Source organism: Phaethon lepturus, unplaced genomic scaffold (genome assembly GCF_000687285.1).
Source record: "Phaethon lepturus isolate BGI_N335 unplaced genomic scaffold, ASM68728v1 scaffold12191, whole genome shotgun sequence".
Classification (NCBI taxonomy): Eukaryota; Metazoa; Chordata; class Aves; order Phaethontiformes; family Phaethontidae; genus Phaethon; species Phaethon lepturus.
In genome coordinates, this window is record NW_010515600.1 from 77,230 (window position 1) to 103,783 (window position 26,554).

General features: G+C 38.9%; 1 protein-coding gene across 1 annotated transcript in view; it reads right to left on the reverse strand.

The window, feature by feature from the left end:
- BNC2 (basonuclin 2) overlaps positions 1 to 26,554 on the reverse strand; it is a 112,383-nt gene that overhangs the window by 57,131 nt on the left and 28,698 nt on the right. The window contains exon 5 of the mRNA XM_010295832.1: positions 17,595 to 17,830. Within this exon, the coding sequence (XP_010294134.1) occupies positions 17,595 to 17,830 (236 nt within the window). The remainder of the gene's footprint in view (positions 1 to 17,594; positions 17,831 to 26,554) is intronic.

The following is a 26,554-nucleotide window of genomic DNA, read 5'->3' on the forward strand; positions in this document are numbered from 1 at the left end:
GTGCTCTTCCTGCAGTGTCATTCCTGTAGTGTCATTCCTGCAGAAAAGTTCTGATTTTCACTGATTTGTTAGAAATACACTTGGAAAACCTTTACATTAGCAATTAATTCAAGCTCAGTGTTCAAACCAAAGAGTACTACCTCTACTATGTAAATATAGTTGTTAAATGGTGCAAGTTACTCTGCCACAGTTTCTACTCGGGAAATAGGAAAAGCAAGAAACTGTCTTAATTCAACAGCTACAAAACTAATATAGTAGCTACCTATGTACCACTTCACTTTCGAGCGTCTCTCCAAAGCACTATCTTTGCTCATGAGACCTGTCTCTGTATTGCCTTGACCCCGAACGACCTCCTGTCCACAGACCGCACCATGCTTTACGGTAAGTTCCTCCTAAGCAAGAAGATGAGGAGCACCCCTGCCAGGGCTCCTTGGGAAAGGAACGATGTCACTCTCGAAGAGAAGGGACAACTATTCTGTTATGCAGAGTAATGGAGTAAAAAATTAACCTTTTATGTGAGGTGGCAACCAAAGTCACTTCTATCTTCCCTCCCCCTCCCACGCCCACAGAGGTAATCAATACAGAGTCTCAGGTTTCTTTTTGTTCTGATTTCTGGAGCACGTACGTCAGTAAAAATAAACAGGAAGACAAACTTTTTAGTATTAAATAGGTGTGTGCACACAACTGCTGCATTGACGGTCCAAACGAACTCCAGGGTTACACCTCCGGTGAAATCAACGTGGCGGGGCAAGAGCTGACTTAAAACAATTTGTAACATACCTCCCTGCCTGGAGCAGACAATATTATACTTCCCAAAGGCACGGCTCGGTGCGCAGTTGGCGACAAGAGGGGACAACTGAGGTGCCTAACAGTGGAACCCATCAGCGCGACTTCCTGCGAGTCAGGAACACGAAATGGGGCGGCTGCTGGGATGACGGAACAGCTGAAGGAGCTTGTGTGAGCTTCAATAGCCGGCCAGCGCCGCGCTCCACTGTGAATGACAAGTGATGGGCCAAATCACTGGGGAGCAACCGATGAGTTATTAATGGTGACAGGTACACTACCTGGGAGACAGGTTGAGAGGGGAAAAAGATTATTTATAAGCGAATAGTTAACAGCTGTACCCACTGCTAAGCATTACATGGATGCCACAAACTGTAGAATTCAAATCTTGGGTTATTCAAGCACGAACAACTGCCTGTCACCAAACTGCAACGCATCGGTACAAATTAAGGTGGGAGAGATGAGACGAGGCTGGAACGATGCCTTGCTCAAGAAGGCAATGTCATCACACAGTGCAGATAAGAGCTAGAGAAGGGCTGAGATAACCATGAGGTGAATTATGGTTCTTAATAATAATGATGAATTTGCAAGAACAGCTTTTTAATTTTTCCTGAGGGCTTTTGCTAGAGAACAGATGCTGAATGTGTCCTGTACTGACAAGAATAAATGGGGGGAAAAATATAATAAGCAAAGGAAATGTTTTCAAAGAAGTTTTCTTTTGATATGAGAATAATACATTTCTATTGTGGAGATAATTTCTTCTATCTCCGGCCCCCTCCCAAAATTGAAAGCTATATTGTTAAGCTTATAATATAATGTTCTTACAATACCTACAATAATACAGTTACCCAGTTTTTCCCAAAGGAATGAAGCATTGTACTACTGAGTACAATAAAAGTGGCCTGGACAAAAATCATTCAAATCTATTCCTCTTGTACAATCCTGCACTAAGAGAAGCAGAAAAAAAACCACCCCAAAACCCCAAAAACCACATCAGGATTTTGGAAATGTTTTCATAATGTGAACATCATCCTGAAAGAAACTGTTTCTGAGCCCTTTCCTATCCCATTGCAAAGATACAGCTCTGCAGTAACTGCTTACATGGAAGAGAAAAAACTAAGAAAGAATTTGATGGCCTTTTTTGTGGTCTCTTAACGAAGTAGAGCAGTTAAATACCAGCAAGACCACCCAGATGCCAAGACAATAAGCAGGTGCTCCACTGAATTCCAGGCTTTATGGAAATAAAGCACAGGCTGGGAATCCCTGTCCTAGATGTCTGACCAGAAAGAGGTATTTTTGATCTCCAACAAAATGTGTCAAATGGCTAATCTTAAAAACAAAAAAAGATGAGGAGAAAAGGTAACAAACTAAATGCTTAAGCTCCAAATTCAGTTTTTCTTGAAATGCAGTCTCAAACACATTGCAAAATGGTAGGAAAAAAAGAGGGTTAGTCAGCAACAGCTGGGTTTCTCCAAGGTGGAGGGAGGAAACTGTTTATATCTAAGTGGTTATATAGATATTATATATCTATATAGTGGTTACTGCCACTTCTAATTTCTTTGCCATAGGTGCACTGTGCTCTTGCATGCTCTGGAGGAGATATGTGAGCCAGAAAAGGTTCACACTTCAAAAAGCTTCTGAGGCTTTAAAATTAAGGACATAAACTGACTCAGCACCGTAACTGCTTGCAGGATTTAGTCCAAATCTTTCAGTTCAGACATTCCAAAGTGAGCATCACTAAAAGGCAAACAACCTTGTCTGTGTGTGTGCACATCCATGTGTGGATATGTTGGGGGGGGGTGTGTGATATTAGCCAAGCTTACTCATAATTTGCTTTCTGCTCTTCATAAGATTGAATTATTTTTCTTCATCTGTTTCATTCCAGTTCTCACGGACAACTGGTATGATTCCTCATTGTCTGAACTTCTCACCCTGTGAACCAATATTTAAATACATAGCCAAAGCTCAGTGAGACTGCTACATTTTCTCTTAACAACTGGCCATTGAAGTATTTTTGTTAAATACTGTGCATTGTGGAAACTACTTGTCACACAACCTAACTTTTGGGCATAAAATAATCAAGCAGTCACAACATTTTTAAAGCTACAGTGAGAGATTCAGGAGTTGAATATAGGTGGGATTTGGCATTAGTAGCCTTCTGAAAATTCTGTGTCTGCACTGATATCCCCAGATATTATTGATTAAATCCTTGTTTCCCTTCCCTCCTTTTTTAAAATTTATTTTTGCTTAAACAGACACGTTAGAGGAGTTGGACTGAAGGCAGAGAAAACATAAGCCGAATTTCACAATGAGTGAAATTTGAAAAGTTAATTCACTATGCTTAACTGTCAAAAAGCACAGAATTTAAAGTGAACAAGGTGAGCTTACTTCTGATATCTCCATTTCAACTAAACAGTGCTTTACTGCACAAGTGGTTCCACTGGTTGTAAAGTAAGGCACTACTAAAATAAATATCAGAGTCTGCCTCTAAATGACAATTTTCTTTCTTGTATCCATAGATGGGAACTGAAATGTCTATCTTTTTACTGTTTCTTCAGGGATAGGTCTATGAATTTGGAAGCACAAATTTTGATACTTAAGTTTGACTAGAGATATCAATGCCTGATGCTATCATGCTGAAAAGGTAAAACTGTAACTTACTTTAAAAAAACTGTATATGTAAAAAGAATAACTTCAAAGATCTGTCGGCTACCTTTCAGCAAAAAAAAACCCAAACAAAGGTACAAAAAGTATTATAAAATATATGGTGCAAAATATAAGTGTCTTTACTTTATATCAGTCAATATTATTTACCATGTAAGAGGGTCAGAACTAATACTCCAAGGACTATACACAATATGTGGCCAACACTGTATTCTTTACAACTCCATGCATCGAGTCCATCCACTAAAGCAGAAGTCTGCTGTTTTCCTCCAAACAAAATGCAGTATTATTTGGGTTTTATGGATTCATTACAAACTCCTGAATGACACAAAGGACAAACTGCCAATAGCAATAATAGGCCAGGACACTAGGGAGGAAGGGTGGTTTCTAAACATGCCAAAGTTTGTTGGAAACGTAACATTTAAGGACTCTTCCCTGTATTTGATCCCTAGCTGTACTATGTTCTTCACATTACCTCAGTTGCTCATCTATTATCAAGTACTTCAACCACTTTTGCAAACCTGCTCCTCTTTTTCATAGGGGGTATTTGGTAAAGTATGTCAAAAATTTCAAAGGGAACAGAAACTCATCTCTTAATTTGTACGTACTATGTAATCAGCTCAGCAACCTGGGCAAAGTCTTGGCTCCCTGCGCAGCCAGAGTGAAAAAGCTGTGCTCTTGGGTGGTCTGCAGACACTCAGCTAGAAGGGAAATGAATTGGGGATGCAGCAGCTACCCATACCTGACCCACAGACACTGGGGAGGGGATGGCTGGGTGGGCAAGGACCTTGTGCTCATTGATTATTTCTTCTACCTCCCCCAAAAAACTCCTGCTTGGGGCAGGAAAGAAAAAGAGCAGCAACCTGGACCAAAGAAGTTTAGACCTTCCTTTGGTGAAGCCCTAGTGTTCATGGACATGAAGAAACTGATTTGAAGACCTCATGATTAGAATCTGCTTCATTAGTGAGTCTCTATGTGCAAAACATGCCACAAACGATCCATGGATTGTGGCCTCGTTTTGAGAGATGTAATGAATGTCAGTGCAGAGAGAGATGGAGTCTACCCCAGTGAAAACAATTAACAATAAAGAAAGAATCTTTAGAAACCTACAATTTTTAATTGAAACGTACTTTCTCATACAGTTCTCACAACTTGCTATTCATTCCTCTTCAACTAAAGGGCAATGCTTACAGGAAGGGAACTGTTGTGTGACCTCAGCTGACCAAGCTGACATACATACATTCACTGAGGCCCCAATTCAGAAAAACGTACAAGCATATGCTTAACATTAAACATGTGAGAGGATCCCTGTTGAATTCAAAGACATTAATTGTTTAAAGTTGGGTAGGTGCTTATGCACCTTGCTGAATCAGGACCCACTTTCTGACAGTGAGTGAGCAGTCCTCTGGGTAACAAATTACATTTGGCTCCCTATGGCTTTGTGTATCTAGTGTCCAATAAGCTGAGAACTCCGCTGGTTTGCATTTTTATAACCTCTTTTTCCCCCATCTCTCTCGTATATTTTCTTCAGTGCCTCAAAAGGGATGAGTGTTGCTTTTTCTTCACTGTAGGAACTACCAGTGTATGTCTCCACTACTTGGCCACATACACAAAGCATGTAAAGACTCCATATATTTGCAGCACCTTCCTTCCTGTCTCTTAAACTGAGCTGAAAATAGTCCTACAAAGCATTGTCATACAAGTCCTGTTCCTTTGAACAGCTAGATAAAAGGCCAAGGACTTCGGTACAGAGCAGTAGCTGCTGAAATTCCAGTACAGCTATCTTCTGTGAACTGAGGGTAAACACTCTGCCAAAGTGAAAGTCAGTACCTTAGAGAAGGACTTAACAGTACTACAACGTAAAGCAGACCGGTGGCAGGTGAAAGCCTTACAGACACACATCTAATGTCTTGTGCGACTAGTATTGGAAATTCATTCTACGTTACTGAAGCTATTATTCAGGCATGGGAATATGTATACTTTCATTCCAAATTTTCAGTGTGAAGCACTTCTGAAGCACCTCAAACTGGTTTGACATTTAAATTCTCACAAGTGCCTCAAATCCCATAAAACTTTCTATTGCATTGACATTTTTATCCTGCTCCAAACAAATCTAAACATTCATATAACAAGCAGTTCCATGCTAATGTACTATATTTTATTTGATCTATTTGATCCTGCAGGATATCATTCACCAAAAACAAACCCAAACAAACAAAAAATTCAGAAAAAAAATATTTTTTATTATTTCTGTGACTTTGGGAAAAATGTAAAGCTCAGGTCACACGTATCACAATGTTTCTATGCCTACGAAAAATGGTTGTATTGACCCAATGAGAGAGCTAACTCTCTATTCCAGCTGAACAGACACTCTTCCAACCACCAGAATGAACAACCTTCCATTTAGTAACTGTTACAGGTCAGTATTAATACTATAGGCAATAACAGTGCACAGTAACAAAATTAGCAAATTGGAATACATACGGGGCTACAGGGCTGTTCAGTTCATAACACATCAAGTACCAGGCTCCAAGAATATATACAAGCAAGCATTATGAGAAACTTACTCTTTCAAGATGCATCTTAAGCTCATCATGTAAAATCAACTTGCTAGCTGTATGTGGTTGGGGGAAAACGGGCTCCTCAAGCCACAGCCTCCAAGCGAAGTCTGGAGGTGACCAGGTCAGAGATGGTTATGCACATCATAAGTGGCTGTCATCGTATCTCTGGATACACCACCTCTGCTGGTCAGTTGTCCCAGAACACCTTCTTACCTTCTATAACACCCAGGTCTCTGCAGCCTCTCAACAAACACAACTGTCTGAGCAATCTGCTACAGACATTATTATTCCTCACCAGTTTTCTCCCAGGAAATACATGTCTGCCTTCAGCTGTGGCAGAAAATGGATGTCATATCCATTACCTCACAACTCTTTGAGCCTACAAAGGCGAGAGAAGAGCTCTGTTTTGTATCCCATGGTACTGTTTGAAATACACCTATCAAGAGGAAAGCAGCTCACACATGAAAACGATTGAATTAGTACTAGTTAAATTCTTTACAACTAAATTTATTTTATGGAATTCTTTCTAAAGGAGATGGGTTGGACAAAAGCATTTTTGTGGACTGCAACATTACATACTCAGCCTGTTTTACTGAGTACTCAGCAACATTACTGCCAAACAGCCAATTCTTGCAATTTTATCAAAAATCTCTTGATATTACAAGGTGTTTTTTTTTTTACTGTACCTGCTTCCTGGAGTTCTTGTGTTGATTTTCTTTTTTATCTAAAGAAGTTCTCATTTTTCACTGTTTTTTACAGTAGGTTTCAAAACAGGAAGAAGCCCCTTCAAAAAGCAAACCTGATTTCTCCAGTATAAAATGGAAAGCAAAAATAAATTATATTAAATCTAATCTTTTAAACCAGTAATTCTCCAATATTCAGAATCTGAACTTACCACCTTCAAGTGTTTGAATCTAGTAATACTGGACTGCTTCATATTAATATGCTGACCTTCTATAGTGACTATCCTTTTCTGAAGTGATTCACCAAGCATTTATTCAGCTACATATTGAGCTAGCTGAACAGAGTGAGTTGCCCAGGCATTGTCCTAGCTATTTCCAAATAGTCTGAGAGCCATTCTGTTTTAATGGAAAGCCCGGTGCAACATCAGGTAAGTTGCAAGCAACTTGATGAGCCGGCTCATTTCCTTTATTCCTATTTGTCAGCACCGTATGTCAACTTGGACACGAGTTAAAGACATCCAATATCCAGACTGCGTGGATAAAAATATAAAGATGTTAACTCTATTACTATATCCACATCACTAGGCAAGCTATACAGATACACACAAAACCCAGCAAGCTGAAACGTACAGGGCCAGCAGTCTTAAAAATCCACCTGTCCTACAAGTGACTTCCTTCTCTGCAGGATGACTGTCAGTCAGTCACACAGGTTTCCACACCTTTTCCAGAAAGAATGTAAGACTTCAGGGTGCAATTCTGCCAAGATACATCATGAAGAATCCAGCAAGACTCGATATAAACAGACATACTTTCCCCTACTATAAAAGGTAAAAATGAAACAAATGAAACAAATTCTTCCTCTTCCATTTGCTAAAAAGATTATTAAAAAAGAAAATTTACTGAAACTACTGTTCCAGTGGTAGTGATGTTTCAGGATTTGACTAAAGAACAAACATAATTACACATTCTATTTCATTAGAGGATCTCAAAGCACTTCATAAACATTAATTAACAACATCCAAGTATTAATTGGGATGATTAGAACATTTTGTAAAAGCCGTGGGGGAGGAGAGAAATCAAGTGGAAGCACAAAGGACTCGTGCAGCAAGTTAATATATTAGAGCCAATAGAATAATACACATTTCCTGGCTTCAAGTTAAGTATTCAAAATTCTAGGACATGGTACAAAATGACAACTAAATAATAGAAGCTATTTCAGCACAGGAAAGAAAAGTAAACTTATTAATTAAAATATAAGAGTTCATCATCATTAGATTCAAAATATACCTTGATAAGTAAAAGGGAGTTGTCTGTCTATATTCAATGCTGTGCTCTTACTGCCTAGAAGGCAACAGTAAGTGCTAATGACATTTACCCCTCCTAATAAGAGTTACTCACACTTCACTGTTATTCCTTGTTATTGCTCAGGACAGGCACTAGCACCTCATTGAAAGATCAGTGCTGCAAGGGAAAAAAGTCCCCTTGAGATCCCTTGGACTTCAAGAAAAGCAGTAAATCAACTGATGCTGGACAGATGACAAGTTTGATTCTCTGTGGCCCCTCCTGATTCCGAAGTGTCTGTAGGCCTGAATTTCATAAGTGCCTGAAGCCAGTGCTGACACACAGACAATGAAAACCACCCCTAAACTCAGAGCAAGAGGTGTCTAAACTGGGAAAAGTCTTAAACCCATTAATGTGTCATGGTCTGGACTCCATACTCTCTAATGGAACTAATCTCCATTGATGTGTAGCTGAATGGTTAATATCACAACCTTATCCCCTCCAGGACCATGATTTGAATTCAGCCTGAGGTCCTCTGTGAAGAGAGTAGTCTACAAAAAGCAGAAGTTCTAATCTCTGAGCTGTATTTTGTGAGAATAATGAAGTTAATTTCTTGGATTCTTGGCACAACTCACTCCCCTCCACATGCACACGCACATTTTTCTTCGATCAATAGCTTTATGCCCTTTTGTTTTCTTTATTTTATAACAGGTCACTGCATTTATTACAAGAAAATTGAGATGGACACTAGCCCCAAGATAACTGTCCTCAACTCAGTGGTCATATTTCTTTGACACAGTGCCGGATATGTTCTGGTAGAAGCTTCAACATAGCATTCTCAGCAAGAAAAGTGATTTTCTAGGATAGGAGGAAAACCATACTCTTCCTTGCCCTCATCCACAGAGAATCATTCTCAAAAATGGAGATGTTTGTCACAGACACACACACTCACGATCCATTAAAAATACAAATAAAATTTATAGATTATTTAAGTATGTTCATATATACACACATATATATATGTATTTCAATGAAAAAATTCTGTGATCAATGGTTAATAGAAATTCAAACACATTCTGAAGCAAGAAAGCTGGAAATAGTTTCCTCCTTGGCTCACCTGCCAAGACCCAAGTTCAGGGCTCTCTTTCTCCTGCAGTGCTTGATGGCATCACTCACACCTAAAACGGCCTAGGGAGTGAACTATTCCTCCTACCTCCTTCATCCCCCACTCTACTTTAGGTGTTTGTGATTTCATCAACTATCACAAGAGAAACACAGGACCATGAACTCAAGCCTTGGCAGGTGAAGAGATTTTCAGCTCCAATTTAAAAAGCAAGCACACATGGTTCTGGCATATGCCTGACAGACCTTCAGTAACAGCCATTTCCATGCTCTGTATCCCAGTAGCCGTGCCCAGCTGTGTGAAACTACGTCAGTCAGTGGGATCACGGCTTCTCCCGGTCCCAGTACTGTAAACAGTACACATTCCAGATAGGAGAAACAGCTACACAAAAGTGTCTCTCTCTTTTTTTTTTTTCCTTTTGGTCTTCAACAGCCAAAAATGTTTGCCATTAGAAAGGCCATCTTTGCATTTATAAGCCATATGAACGCTATGGTTATAAAGGCTGACTATTTCATAGTAGTCATTAAGAACTAGCATCATGTATACTGCTGTTGATCACCAGGGGTTATACAGCCCTCTGCTTCATTACCCTTCCAAGATGCAAGACACAGAGCAGCAATAGCATAGCTCTCCAGCTGCACATATTCTGGAAATCCAAATGATCTTTGCAAGTTACTGAGACATCTGTTGTCAAGTAACTTGTCCTGGTGGCATTCAGAAGTGCCATCAAACTCTTTGGACTTTATTTTTATTCTTTCCCCATTCAAGTGCTAATGGGTGTGATAAATAGCCATGTAGCACTAGTGTGATTGGTGGTGTTACTATTAGAGGTACGGCATCAAAAGCAGCAGGGAGATGTTAGGTAAGTTAGTGCAGATACAGAGAAAATCTGAAAGCACTTCACACTGTAGAACAAGTAGCACTGCTTTGCTCAAACATGCAGCAATGCTCCCCTCTGGCTCAGCAGTTGTGCTCTGTTTCCTATCTCCCTCTTCAGTCCTTAAAGGCTTATCTGAGCTTTTTCCACCCTCTGTTTAGAAACAGGATAGTCACTCCTAGCTTAGTGCAGCTAAGATGAATACAAGAGAGCAAGGGGCACAGAAGAGAAGAATCTCTGTTCCACAGAAGTGCAGGGAAGTCATGCTAAACTGACTCACATGAGAGAAGAGAAACTCTTCCAGATGATCACAGCTGCAAATATTACCATGCAGTGATGCTGTGGGAGGAATGGAAAACTCAGGAGATGGACACATCATCTAACAGATCCTTTTAATCCCTCTGTGCTAAAGAGGCAAAATCAGAGAAGGAAGGGCAGTGAAACTGAGGTGAGGCTGAAGAAGGGAAGATAAGCAAGAAAAAAAAGGCAGGGGGGCAGAAATGGGAGGCAACGACAACAGAATAAGTAAGTTGGAGAAGAAAGGGAGGGAGGAGGGAACAGACAGGCACAGAGAACAAGAAATAGGCAAGGCACATACTAAAGAGTCGCAGATTTAAATCCCCTATGTACTGGGAGAGCAGAAGTCTGGATAAATGCTACCCAGCTTTGAGTCTTGGTTGCTCTGAAGACCGCTGTTGAAAATTGTCAGAACAAAAGAACACATATGAGTGTTAACAATAATTACAAGGTGGAAAAGAAAACACAAGATAGAATAAGATAGAATTGTAACTAACAAAGCTGAAAAAAGTAAAAAAAAAAAAACTGTAAAAAGGTAACTTTCTCTTCATTATCAAGTAATTAAATGTGGGTGCCAGTTATTATGGGAAACATGACGATTGCAGGTGAAAGACTTTGGCTGTACTTTGGCTTTGTTACAGTCTTTACCAGATAAACTTCTTAACCTTTATCTGCATCAGTTTTACTAAACATAAAAAGGGCATAATACTCAGAGAGGCATGGAAAGACTGAGTAAGTGACTGCTTCTTAAAATGCATGGAAATCCTCCAGTGGTCAGAGCTAAACAAGTGCAAAGTATTAATTAAGAGATTGACAAACAGACCAATGAGGAATGAGAAGCAATATCAATTAAATAAATGCACAACTTTCACATACAAAAGCCATTTTTATTGTATTAATGTGCACACCTGTTGTCAAACTTTCACTGAGTTGCAAGGCTAACCTTCTTTTTTCCCCCCACCCATATTCTAATTTGCTTATTTCTTTTAATTTTCTTTACCATGAATAATATAGCGTACCACCGCTTTAAAGGTGTGTTCTGGTTATGAAAGAAGAGAACAGTAAATCAGCTGATGGCACTTGAGAAAAAAACTGACAGAAACTTCACGTGACTCGTGATTATAGATAGCAGACTACATTGAACTGAAAGTATGATATCACTACAATGATCTGACACCACTTGTCTAGCTTGGAAAACCTGGTATCCTCAGAGCTGCTGTTTGTTTGTTTTCTTTCTAATGCTCCTTATGTTTAAGCAACGGAGGCTGTTTGACAAGCTGTTTAATTAAATAGCCCTTGCACTTAGGCTCTTTAGCAAAAGTTCAAACATCTTAAAAGGAGGCAAATGATTACAGACTCTAAAGTCTCTAAAAGAGGTCAGATAGCAACAGAACCCATGCTTTTCTGAAATCCTCCACAGACAAGCCAATGGTGGGCAATATTTAATTTTAAGAACAGTAAAGCAATTTCCATCTGTGCATATGGTTAATATTTCATCTGCTTAGAAAGGACGAGGTGCTAAGGGATTACTTAGAGAAAGAACAGAAAAGAAATTAAGAACAGTATTATTAAAGATGCTCAAATTTCTTTCTTTGGTTTCTCCCCAAATCTCTTGATCTAATCTGGATGTAAGAAGTGTATGCACAAACGATCTAGTTGTGGTAAACTAGGACACCAAATGAAAATAACTCGTTCCACCAACAGCAACTATGTTTTAGAAAAATTTGAGAAACTGTCAGTCAAATGTAACACCAACACATGAGAGCATGTAATTTGACTATGCATATAACCAATTTTTCTTTTAAAACCTCAGAACTGAATCTGCACTATGTATTTCACAATTTGAATGAGTTCAGTTTAGTTATTGGGATGTTGTCTTTTGACAAAATATCTAAATTTCTGCCTCTCACCCCCCACCCTGTAATGTATACCTTCTGAGAGTTCACTCTTAGCTGACTTCAGTGAGTGAAACAGTTGTTCTTCCTCAACAGTTGTTTTAGCCTTACAGAACCAACACAGCAATAGGAGAATAAACCATAGTCCACCCTGGTCATCATCTGAAGAGTTAACTAAATTCATAAAGTGAGATTCTGCTGATGATCTGTGGGCAAAGAATCACACAAGCCCAAGTCAGCAGTGGCAGAGGATGTCATTACTTTCAGAGTGTTTTTCTTACTTTTAAAATTAGCAGTCTTGACAGTGAAACCACAGAGGCAGGAAAAGCATCATATGCCCACTTCCAGCCTTCCCAAAGCAGAAAATTGTATCTAATAATTTTGAATTTCATCAGTTTTCAGCAATGCCATTGCCATGGAAGAGACCTTCATTTAGGATTAGTGATTCCCCATGCACTGTCCAGTGCATGAACTTCTGTGAGTGAGTCACCTTTTGGGCCAATAAAATACCCATACTTTTCCAGCTGGCTTTAGCTTTGATTTTGTTTGGGGGGACTTTTTTTTTTTAATTTCTCAGAGCCATGAGTGTGGCACCAGACAGTCTGGCAGCCAAGACGTTGCCTATGAGCTACTGACTATAACCTACTTTTTTCAAGGGAACAAGGGTAGGAATGGGAATCCTAGGTCTAGCCCCTTTTCCTGATTCTGCCAATGTTCCGTTCTGTGCCTCTGCTTCCCTCTTTGTACTGTAAAGATAATATTTATTTTCCTCTTTTACACTAAGGGAATACAACTATTTGATCACAAAACTGTTGAAAAAGTGTTGAGCTGTTACTCGAAACACTGAATCATTATTTGCAAAGAGTCAGTTTATGGCCTTTAAGTTGTGGTCACATGTCCTGTCATCTGCAGCTGGACCAGTCTAAAAGATGAATGCCCCAGCTGTTCACTGCTAGTGGCACAATTGCTCTCTAGCCCTTTCCTCTCAGAATAATCAGAATTAACTTGCAGGAGGATTTTTCTAACCTGGCTTGTTTAGAAAGAACCTGGCTAGGGAGTGATTACACATGTAGTTACACTAGCAAATGGGTGGGGTAACGCATTCTCCAGTGGTGGAGCAGAGGAGAACAGCTGGCAAAGCTACCTCTTCACTCAGCTCAGCTGGAATCAAACCCGGCCTGGGGACTTACTCACAGTTGAGCTGTTCTTTACAGCAAAAGTAACTTCACCCAAATCAATAGAGCCACTAATCACATCTCTCCGAGTAGCAGTTGCAGAATCTGACCCAAAACAGCTACTGTTTTTGACAGAGTAAATTCTCGTCATGCAAAGATAGTTGTTGCGTTGGCTGTTCCCAAAGAGAAAACCTACAGGCTCGCTGGCAGCTCCACACCGAATACTTGGTTCCTTGAGATTCGTACCAGGTAAACAAGCCTGAAACTGAAGCGCTCTGGATGCCCATGGAGTGGGCAGTAAGTTTTTTTTGAGGATCACTTCTAAAGGCGAGGGAACAACTCCTTGTGTAAAACATCAATCCTGTGAGCAATCTGACGAGACCGCTGACCAAACTGTCACTCTCTGACATTTCAGGGATAGGTATCTATTCACCAGAAACCAGGTTTATTGCACAGGGGCCAGAGAAAGCTTGCCAGGTCTTAATGCCTTTCAGCCGTTACTGGCAATGCTGTGACTGTGCCCAAATGTGAAAGGCAGTGTATCACATTACCTCCGCTGGCTTCAGGGTTCCTTTGCTTCCTGTGCTCCATTAATGCATCCACTGAATGAAGCAATAAATACTGCATTTTTTCTCTGCCCACTGCTTTTTAATTTGCTATTTAGAAACATTATTAGTCAAAATGAGGGTATTACAAATAATCCCACCCACCTTGCAGCACTAATACACAACTAGACAGAGGCCCTGGTTTTTCTCTTGTTTCCTGAGTGGAGCAAACAGTGAGGTTTTTCTCAAAATTACTGAGAAAAAGTTTTTTTGTTTTTTTGGGTTTTTTTTTTGTGGGAAGAAGCGTTTCATTACGGATCTTGAACAGAAAAGAAAATATCTGGCAATACTAAAATACTTGATTTTGAGTGGATACCTCTACCCTAAGATTTCTCTTTTTTCCCCCTCCAAAAACTCCATTTAGGGAAGATGTTAAAATATTTCAACACTTCCAGCATGATTCAGGGGAAATTCAGCACAGATTGATGTCTCGGGCCTTCCCAAGGCATGAAAATCCAATTTTGTGCCAGCTTTACAAATCTTTTGCACTGTGGCTAATTGGTGAACACTGGAACTCGAATGAGGATAAGTATCCTGGAATCTGTCACCATCATTCCCTTTCCCTATTCTGGTACTTCTCTTAGTCCTTGCAGAAGAGACTTAGGATATAGAATCTGTATGTTCCAAATAAGTTCTGTTTTTCTGAGCAAGTGTTCGCACAGCTACTAACCTTCCCTTTTTTTTTTCATTTCATCAAGTTACAAGTTTAAAATATTATTTTTATTAGATTGGAGACAAACAAGCTAGTTTACTGGTTTACGCTTCTCTAACTACAGCATTATATCAAATTTAAACCTTTTCCTAGAGGTACATATTTGTATATTTGATGTACAAGGAGTATGTATGAATGTATGGTAAATTTATCAGCATTGACTGGACTAGGTTATAACTTAGGTTTGCACAGGCAAGTTAAAAAGAACTACACTTCCAGATTGAGAGTCAAACGCTCCTGAATTGACAGCCTACCAACAATCCCATATCTCTGCGATATTCTGTATGATTTCTCTTGGTACTTGATACAGGAGGCTTATGCCATTTTGTCAGAAGCTTTTGTGTGGAGAAGCTGAGTCTGAAACCCTCAAATAATTCTGTGAAGAATTCCAATTCTGTAAAGATGAGCTTCATGGAACAACACCTTTTGCTTGAAGCATACATTACCTGTAGTCCTCATCTGCATGCACATTTACTGTGCTGGTGTTACTACATATTTCCTTTCACATTTTCCTGCATGCCCCTTTTCTCCTTTTTATCAGAGAGTTGCAATAGAGTTACTTTTTAAACAAGACTTTTTTATTATCACAGATTTGATTAATTTTACTAAGATTTCTCTTCAGATATGTTTTACTAAGCAGTTTCCCTTTCTGCCATATAGTGGGCTTCCTAGCTTTAACAGAAACAAAATGCTTTTTTTGCCAGAGAGGTTGTGGGGTCTCTATCCTTAGAGCTATTCAAAAGCCATCTGAATATGGTCCTGGGCAACCAGCTCTAGGTGGCCCTGCTTAAGCAGGAGGGTTGGACAACATGACCTCCCTTCCAACCCAGACCAGTCTATGATTCTTTGAAATCAGAGAGCTAAACTAACAGGCAGGCTCAGCTACAGCTATCATAGGTCTTCATTCACCCACTAACACAATCCACAGCTGAGTGCTAACCAAGTCAATATGTGGCAAGCCTGTAACAGCTGCCCTTAACTTTCATTGATAATTGTTCTCCTTTAACTGACATAATATTCAATATACTGTTGTTGAATGTAGTAATGGTAAAATTCATGCCTTAAGGGCTACAATGTGATTGAGTTTTAGCCAGATAAACTGAACTCTGACCTAATGGTGTATTATAGGCCTTTACACCACTCAAATGCATAGGTCAAAATCCCACTCTGTATAAATCTTTATGTAATTATATTACAAGCCACTCTTGCATATATAAAGATAATTCCAAAAGATAATTAAAACAAAATGAATACGAGCCTGATTCTACGACCTTTAAAACAAGAAAACTACTGATTTCAGTCAGTTGTCTTGTCTGTAAGGGACACTGAATTACATTCTATGTTTGCAATACATTACGCCTAACTATTAATCACATTTGGTAAAAGGGAAATTTCTAATGTTATATCTTAGAAAGGATGCAACTTTTTATGTGTATTACTTTGCAAATAATATTTCTTCAGCCTTCTTGGTTAGTAGCATTCAGAATCCAGGAATCTAAAATATGATGCAATATGCACATAATGCCATTACATTACATATGTCTATAGATATCTATCACATCCTTATATAAATTATATATAATACCTAGTATCTATAGATACATATCCATACATATATATCATACAAACACCTATAGATATTTACTGTATAAATATCATGGATGCATACTTACATGTAAGTTTTAGACTGGTAAGGGAAGAAATGGATTCTATTGTATTTGAAAATGTGTAGCATTTAGCTTTTACAATATAGTTGCCTGAAAGAATCCTAAAACAATTAAAGACCTCCATTTTGTATATATCCTAATAAGAATAACAGGATCTCATTATTAAAGTAATAGCCTTTTTATTACTCTTTCACCAGGACTGTTCAACAATTCAGAACACTTCTCTGCGAAAATCTGTGTGTAGAGCATTTAAGAAAATATTTAAGAACACAGAATATGAAGGTTTCCACAGAAGTATGTAAAGCTAATTTACTTCTTTCACACAAAGGACAGAAAATTGAAGAGGAGTTAAAAAATACAGTCAGAATTCTGCAGAGCAGGACTGTATTTTCCATATAGTGCCAAGCACACTATCATTGCCTAAGAAAGTAAAGAAATAAATCAGAAACTAGAATTTTCAAAGTTTTTCAGGCATGTCCACTTCAATAACTGTATGACTTCTAGATGATGCAGAACTCCCACAAAGTCAGCAGCAATTAAGAGAACTCAGAAGCATGTAGTAATAGATTCTCAATCAGAAATAGTCTTATAAAATGTAATAATTCACTTTGGAACCAAACAGATGATTAAATTCTTCAGCTAAGCAACCATACATATTCATGATGATACTCATAAAGCAAACTTCTCCACTTTTGTGTTTACTTCTGTTTTGTTTGTTCATCTGATCTCAACCAATCTGCATTTAACACTTTCTTTAAAGCTACCTTTTTAAAAATGGCCTTACAAACAGGATTTTCCTGTTTATAAATTACACTCTAAGGATACTTCCCAACACAACCATGATCACAACCCCCATTTCATCTACCCCTTCTTAGGTATCTTGCTAAGGAAGGAAAGAAAAGATGAAGGAGCTGCTGACTTGGATCTTAGTTTCTTAAGTCAAGCAGTAGCCCTTGAAAATTTGCCAGTTGCCTTTGATGACCAAATCAGGCTTGCAGCTAGCTAACCTCAGTATTTGCAGTATTTAAGGTATTTCCTACAATAAGTGTAAGCAAGTACAAATAAATACTACAGTACAAAGCAACCTGCATTTTTTTAGTTAGGAAAAATTGAGCATTTTATTTTGCCAACACCATCATTAGTCTTCAACATCCCACACTAAATTTACTTCATATCCTTCTACCTCTTAGGGTGCATGGTCACTACACCTGTACAAAAAAAAAATAATTCAGTTAACTGGGTTTGGAAATATGCTTTGCTTTATTTCCTACCTGAAGGATGTAGCCTCGAACATAGTCTCGAAGTGTCCAGCCTAAGCCATGCAGAATATGCAACACCTCCTCTTGCTTCAGTACACTGAAGAGTCGGTCGAGTAGTATCTTCAGTCTCACAGGCACAGCCTGAGTACCGTAGAGCATCAGGCTGCTGATGTCAAACACAACATTGGACTGCACAATCTCCACTTGTGTTGGGTGGTAGAGGTGCTGAGTACTAAGCTTGTCCAAGGCTGAAAGAAAAGGGGTTAAGTGTAAGAAAAGAGCTAAAGTAAAGACAAGAACACAATCCCAAAGAATTATTTAAGGACATCAACTTTGACAGATGCACTTATTTTCCAGAAAATTATCACCTGGACGATTCCTAGAATCATAGAATCACAGAATGGTTTGGGTTGGAAGGGACCTTTAGGGTCATCTAGTCCTACCCCCCTGCAATAAGCAGGGGCATCTTCAACTAGATCAGGATGCTCAGAGCCCCGTGCAACCTGACCTTCAATGTCTCCAGGGATGGGGCATCTACCACCTCCCTGGGCAACCTCTGCCAGTGTTTCACCACCTTGTAAAAAATTTCTTCCTTCTATCTAGTCTAAATCTACCCTCTTTCAGTTTAAAACCACTACCCCTTGTCCTGTCCCAACAGACCTTGCTAAAAAGTTTGTCCCCATCTTTCTTAGAAGCCCTCTTCAAGTATTGAAAGGCTGCAATAAGGTCTCCCCAGAGCTTTCTCTTCTCCAGGCTGAATAATCCAACTCTCTCAGCCTGTCTTCATAGAAGTGATGTTCCATTCCTCTGATCATTTTTGTGGCCCTCCTCTGGGCCCGCTCCAATAGGTCCATGTCTTTCTTGTACTGAGGGCTCCAGAGATGGACGCAGTACTCCCCGTGGGGTCTCAGCAGAGAGGAGTAGAGGGGCAGAATCACCTCCCTCGACCTGCTGGCCACGCTTCTTACTGGCTCATGTCCAGCTTTTCACCCACCCATGCCTTCAAGTCCCTCTCAGCAGGGCTTCTCTCAATCCCTTCATCCTCCAGCCTGTATTGATACCAGGGGTTGCCCTGACCCAGGTGCAGGACCCTGCAACTTGGCCTTGCTGAACCTCATGAGGTTCACATGGGCCCACTCCTTGAGCTTGTCCAGGTCCCTCTGGATGGCATCCCGTCCCTCAGATGTGTCAGCTGCACCACTCAACTTGGTGTCATCCGCAAATTTGGTGAGGGTGCACTCTATCCCACTGTCTACATCATTGATGAAGATATGAAACAGTACCAGCTCCAATACAGACCCCTGAGGGACACCACTCATCATTGAGTGATTCCTCTTCACAGATGCAGTTGGAATCAGGCCTCATTTCCAAAGGTCACAATTAACTTTAATTCCTACAGCAGAAGGGTGCTCAGCTGAGCCACAGAGACGACAATACTTGTAAGTATACATAGAGAAAATTTACAATTAAATGATGACCAGGACTGAAACTATGCAGAATTGATTGGGACTGTTAAAGGTTTGAGACTCACCAAAAAGAAAACAGATACAGCCTAAACCCCAGCTTTTTAAACATGTTAAAAATTAGTCCCCTGATTTACCATAAATTCTATCATGAATTCACTGCTACTTGAGCTGGCTTGTTTCTTTTACCCTTCTGTGTGAATTTCACGTTATTCACTGTGATGTGAATAATTTAGGGATGAGGAGAGGGCAGGTTTGCAGGATGAAGGTAATTCTTATCCCCTTGTGAAGTTAAACATGATGGAATTGCACATGACATCATGCACTTTACTGAGTATCAATGTTTAAACTTAATTTTCTTTCAATTTTGTGGACTTTGTTGCAGCACCTAAGCTTCTCATTGCTTTTTTTTAAACAAAACTTTCTGAGCATTTAAAATAATTTTATAGGGACTTCTTCTCCTGTACTTTGGTTTCTTCTTGGCTCATGGTCACTGGAGAGTTCATGTACTCTTGATAAATTGCTTTCTTACATCCAGAGCGCAAAGGCCTTTATCATTTACTCGCTGGCTTCATTCAACACGTTTACTCCAAGGAATACTTTGTCAAAGATTTCTGGATTCCTCGTACTTCATTGCTTGCAACTGATTTGTCTGATCTTTCCTATTCTAGTGGTTAAGTCAACTTTGAATAAATAGCTTTAAATATTAATTTAACATTCAAAAAAGATAAGGAATTGGCAAGCCTAGGGACTGTAGTCCTATGTCTCTCCACAGGACATTTATACTGCAGAATGTGAAGGGTGGAATTTTTCTTCCAAAAGCTCTTCTTCCAAAGTACTTCAGCTATATAGGCTTCATGATGTGGGACTGCTTTATTTACAAGGTCTAATGAATGGGATTTGATTAAAACTTAAACAGGTCAATTACTTTCCTATAATTTTTTTTGCCCCTTTTATGTATGATATTTTTGTTACATGATTATTTTGTTACTACTGTACCAGATGTATCATCAAAGTACTCAGCTAGAAAAGCCTATAAAATTGCTTTTGTTACTGTGCAGGCTGTGCTGTATGTGTGCTATGTATATATGTATACCTGCGGGGCAGAGCAACCATTTGGAAGAAGTAAAATGAAGTAAAATATTAATATTTTTTAAAAATACTACTATTACTCACAATATGAATGCTGTAAATAATATAAGCATTAATAGATGTAACACCTTCTAGCAGACTATCAAAATAATTAAGCAGATCTGGATCACCTGGAGTTTTCCACCTCCATCTTACAGAATGAGAATTGTGTCCGAAGAAGTTAATTGGCTTCTCCAAGTTTACATGAATTCAGACCAGATTCAAGAGCTGAATGGGTATTTTCTGAAGACTCAATGTTTTTTAAGCAGTGCTTCATACTGTATTTCCAATATATCTCAATAGTTGTTTTTGTTTCTCTTTACTTAATAGTAAACCCTATGCCTTCAATGAGAAAAAACAAGTTCTTCCAGCTAAAGAAGACTTGGCTTGCTGAAGGGTTTAAGGTCATGATTTTACTTTGGCCCAAGTCAGAATGTCTGTAAGATGTCTTTATCTAAAGACTATTGGGTGGATTATAAAACTAATAGCTAGAATGAGATTACAAAATTCTGTGGACTCACTTCATGTAATGTGATCACTCTGAGGACAACAGCTTTGGAAAGGCCGAGATGGAATAGAAGTGAAAAAGAAATTTAAAAGGTCCTTTTAAATTACTAAGCACAATCTTTGACCAGCAGACAGCAATTTTCACAAGATACCCTGTACTGTTCCATTTATCTGCAACATTTGTCTTCAAGCAGTATTATCTACAGACATCCACTTCTCAAAACACACACAAGTAAGAGTTAGTCCAGTGTTGGATTAACTTTCCAAGTGACAGTGAAATTATCTCCAATTTTGATTTGTGGCTTTATTCTCCACATTATGTAATAACCAAGTAAGCAATGAATTTTATCCTTTTGAAGTACAAGTCAGGATATGCACTGAAATGTGTAATTTATAACACAACAAAGCATGTATTTTTGCATGGGTGTGTAAGAACATTTGCAAACTAAAGACGGACTCATGCTAAAGACAAAGAAAGCAAAAAAAAGGAAAAAGTTGTACTTGAAAAGAAATGAAATGCACCCATACGACAAATAACAGTATGGTAAACGTCTGAAATTCTTTCGGATCACTAACTATCAAAACACCTTGCACTTGGCAGGAGACTGAAACTTTTCACTATAATTTGTAATTTATAAAAATTACCTTGTTTCTTTAAAAGAGATTGCTAAGGAAATATTTGACAGAGAGAAGTTGCTTTCTGTAGCACTTCTAACTGACTTCTCCTCTGGTATCATTAGTGAACTATGCCAATATTCTAGGTAGATTCAAGAGGCCATTTATGTTGTTAGACACATACTTTTTCAAATAAGAGATAAGAGACGGACCAAAGTCTCACTGTTGTTTTTTCTGTAAGGACAAGAACATTAACTATAGCATTCTTGCCAAATCTCAGAGTAGATAGTTGTATTCTGCTGTCCTGAACTGCCCTTCTAATTTCACGTGGGTAATGCATTCCTCACCTTTTTCTGTTCTAAACTATTGGTTCAATTTCTATATGCTCATGAATAAATGCTGTGTTTCACAGGTGAATACATTCAACAGTATCTGCAGCAGTGTACGATTTCGTAAGTGCTTAGGAGACTTGAAGATGAAACATGCTATATAAAAGAATGAACTTTCTCATATGTGAAAAATGACATAAACAGATTTGTCCTTATTAAGAAGACATCAGTGACTGAGCATCATAAACCACACATTAGAAGTCCCTTCCTCGTGCAGCATGAGGTATTAGACACACTTCTAACACTTTCAGTGGGCTTAAAAGTTCACCCAGAAAAGTCTTAACATGTTTGTGACTTTTTGGTCGTAACCTGTACAGTCTTTTCCAAAAACGTGACTACGATGGGTTCAGCTAGGTGCGCAAACTAAGAAGGCTGCCTTTTAACAGCCCAATTCAATTCTTAGCACTGCCCTGATAGTCTGATATTCTTTACCTCTGTGTCAGTGGAAAGCTGTTCACTGAGACAGGAAGAAGAGATCTCATGAATCTTAAAATCACATAGTTGCTGACTAATCAAAATTTTTGTGGAACAGCCTAAAAAGGCCCTTGTGTTTTACTACAACAACATACAGATGAGTAATATTTCTGTGATGAATTCTAAATTTCAAGTACTTGTTTCAGAAATTTTAACTATTAAAAAAGGGAGGCAAAAAACGATTATAAAGAAGCAGAAGACATTATAGAATTTTCCCTTCAACATCCAAAAATTACTAATTGGGTAATTAGTATAAGAATTAGGAACCTTTCAGTATGTTTTTTCTTACCTAAGTCTGAAGTACCAGATATGTACCATAAAGATTTAGATAACTTAGAACATTTCAGTTGAAAGGGACCTACAACAAGTCCAACTGCCCGACCACTTCAGGGCTGACCAACAGCTAAAGCACATTATTAAGAGCATTCTCCAAATGCCTCAGAAACACTGAGAGGCTTAGGGCATCGACCACCTCCCTAGGGAGCCTGTTCCAGTGTTGACCACCCTCTCGGTAAAGAAATGCTTCCTAATGTCAAGCCTGAATCTCCCCTTGTTGGCTTATCCACTCTTTACCTTCTTGAATAGTAAACAAAATCCATCAGATTTTACACAGACTGTGCTCAGTATAATCCGAATTGTAAAGAGAATTTTGAAATTGATACAATGTCAACCTTCACATTACAGCCTGCAGTATTCTTACTATGCAAAAATTCCAGCAAAAAACTTTGGACCTATTTGTAACAAATCAATGAACGAAGTTTTATGTTCCATTTGTGGTTGTTGGATTTTTTTTAAATGTAGTGAAAAACGAAAGGGAGATCTACTTCACCATTATATTTTACTGGAGTTTTGGGACCCTGTGTAATTCAAAGGAAATTAAGTACAAAAGATACATTAAGAAAAGGCTCAAACACTTGTTCAATTTATCAAAAGACAGAAAATAAAGACAAAATCTTTCATTTCATCTAAACTGTGGCCACTGCAAAAGCTCAGCTTTGCAAATTTACTCATTGACCTTAGACCCCTTCCTTCCTAATGTGCAGTGCACAATGTTAACCAAATTAAAAGCCATGCCTCTGTGCGGATTCCATTTTTATTAAGCAAAAGAAATACAAGTATGCAGTGATGAATTTTTGAGGTCTCATATTGGTTTTTGAATAACTACAATAAAAGCATGACATTTTGCCTTTACTGAATATAAAAGAATTTTAAATATCCTCGTTTTAATGCAACTGGAGTTGTAAACACACACAGCTCTTGTTAATTTCCTGATCCTAGATAAATATTTAGCTCTCCTAGAGAGGGATTAAATGGTCTGATGAAACCCTTTCTCTCAGCTGATTTGCCTGGCTGGGTATCTATCTCAGAACACCACAGAGAAGAGTCAGTAGGTTGCAATATACAGATCATTATGGATCTCATTCCACTTCAGTTTTAAATTTGGGCTCTGCAATAGTCCCACTCCAGATTTTCTTGCATGGTCTCTAGCCAGTTCTCTACCTTATCAAAGAGGGATACAGTTGGAGTGCATACACACATGCACATGAGAATACAGATTTTTATAAATGTCATCATCTTTCCAGATTACTACATTTGTTCAAGGGTCAACAGGAAAATGGAAAAAAAAAAAAAATTATGTAGTCTGTGTCCAGACAATAACAGGGAGCTTTCCAGACATTTTTTAAATCTACGTAACTGGGCTACTTTCTGCAGCAAAAGAAACTGAAATTGGCAAACAGATTAAATACAGAGTAACAACATAAAAAGATTCCATACTACAGTTGCAACAACAGCATGTTGAGTATGGTAAAACAGGTACAGCATTATTAATGGCAATGTGGAGCACTGTAGTTTGCTGTTGATTTTAGTATTTAGTATGAAAAGCTCCACACTTTCATAGTTCAAGATTTTCTTCTTTTCCACCAACCACAGAAAAAGAAGTAACAAATTCTTTCAAGAACAGAAGATAGCTTATGAACGACTAAAATGCTGGAGGGAGAGGCAAACTACTGCAGTCAGAAGAGGAGGTCTAAGCTAGCCTCCTTCAGGATGCAGACTTATAATACCACCTGTAACATGGTGTAACATGGTGCATTTTGTAGGTTGAAAAAATTGCTCCTCAAAAATATCATGCTTAGAAGGTGACTAAGGACAAGAAAACTTGCCAGTGTCTACTGAATGGCTCAAATATTTTCATGGTGTAGGAAATTACCCCATTCACCCCTGGCACAAGCACCGAGAGCATGGGACATTAACATTTATATGGGTGGGTGAACATCTTGAGTCAGTCTGGGTATAAATTTGAGCTACAGCATGGCACCCTTTGATGATCTCCATTTCACTTCTGTCTTCATCCCTTTCACAATTTAATCCAGAGAGAAGAGAAATGTTCACTAAGATACTGTGGATTTCAAAAGAGCATGGAAGGGGAGTAAGTAAAGCATATTCTGATTCATAGGCAAAACCAACGTTTCCTTCTGCCTTTTACCATATTTAAAAGCTAATAATGGAAACCATTTGCCAAATGCATTTAGTCTCTGACAGAGGGACACATATGTGATCTTCTAATTTACAGCTTGCATGTACAGATGTTCACACTTAGTAAAAGGATTCTTAATAGCATTTTAAAATTAAACATGTGTTGATAATAGGTGTTTCAAACCCAAACAACACAGCAACTAAACTGATAAATGTCTTCATGCCTCGCCATGCCTCATGCTCTAACAACATTTTTATAACAGATCAAAAAAAAAAAACCCCAGCACTTCAATTGCATGTACACAAAATAAATGTTATTAAAAAAGTCTGAATGAAAACTTTCATTAATTTTTCTGTCTATGATCTGATTCCAAGTTGAAACATTTAGATTGCTACTAGGTTTATGTAGCCGAAAGCAGAACCACAGTTTGTTCACAGACGTTGCTTGCTGTCTGCAATTTTTTTTATCCCTTCGCAAAACTTTGAACCCCATCCAGCTTTGACACACTGCCTCTTCAGTTAATAACTATCAAGTTTCCCCTTGTCTCCTGTCTACTTTTCTTTGAGGCAATTGCGCACTCAGCACCCCGAGATAATAACACACATCTATAAGATAAAAGCAATGGCATTAATGTAATTGTCTGCCTTTCTCTCTTTAGCCTAATCTTTTTTTTCCTTCAGTTTTGACTGCCTCTGTGACACCTGTTTTTGTCTCCTCTGATCCTACGACAGGTTTTCCGCTGACAAGGTTTTTGCCTGACAGAGATTCTGCCAGACAAGAACATAATAAAATATGAAGTACTGCTTGTCAGAGTTTGTGCCAATGCTCACATGAAGGGGGGGAGGGGGGGGAAGAAAGCCTCACTTTTTTTTTTAAAGGGGCCCTGTTCTGGTTGCTTTTGGCCTGTCAGGAAAACAGCCTCCCTGGCCAATTCCTGCAAGCCAAACAGGTGTTTTCTTTTATGTTTTCTTTCTAGACAAAAAACTTTTTCTTCGATAGTGGAAAACATGATTACAGAGGAAGAAAAAGAACAAAAGAAACCTAAAACGCTTTCTCCTAAAAATTCAGGTTAGACCTTATTCGGTGTAGTGGTACCGCATGAGCATGTTTTTAACTCAGAATCGACTCCATAACTAACTAACTAACTAACTAACTAACTAACTAACTAAAGTGGTAGCCTTTTTCTCCCTCTTCCTTGTTGATAGTTAATATAAAGGAACAAGCTGTAAAGGACCTTCATTCCAAGTTCGCCGGAAAACATCTGGGTGTCACGGTGCTGAGAGCACCAACTGGCCTTCATTGTGCTGACCAGCCTCTCCGGAGATTTCCACCCTGCATTCTCAGTCCACGGGTCCAGGACCCCTACTAAAGCTCAGGCCTGGACCTTCATTCCCTACCTAAGGTACATCATAGGTGTGCCTGTCTGTAGTCCTGTCTTCTAGATGACCCTCAACCCACTGTCAATGGACCCAGTTACTAGCACCTGGTTCTGACTACCATGATCAAACCTTGAGGAACTGTGCCCATGGTGCAGGCACGGCCAGTGCTGGAAGTCCCCTTGACTCCTGGCTCAGATCTCATTGTTGGGCAGCTCCACTTTTGCTGCTCCTTGACACACGGATTGACAGTGTTATTGCTGAAACCTACAGTTTATAATGGGAGCCACTAAATTAATATATCTCCTTCTATTACCTTGACTAGCCATTCATCTTCGAGCTTTCCTATCTCTTGTCTGCAAAGCCAAATGCCTCCTTCCTGTCATCCATTAACACCCTCTTAAAAATATTCTCTCCCTTAATAATGGAGAGATAGGAGTTAATATGCATCTTAATGGTCCTAATACCATCTGGTTGACATACTACATACAGTAAGACAGAAGCACATTTGGGAGTCCTGGATTGTGGTCTGGATTTG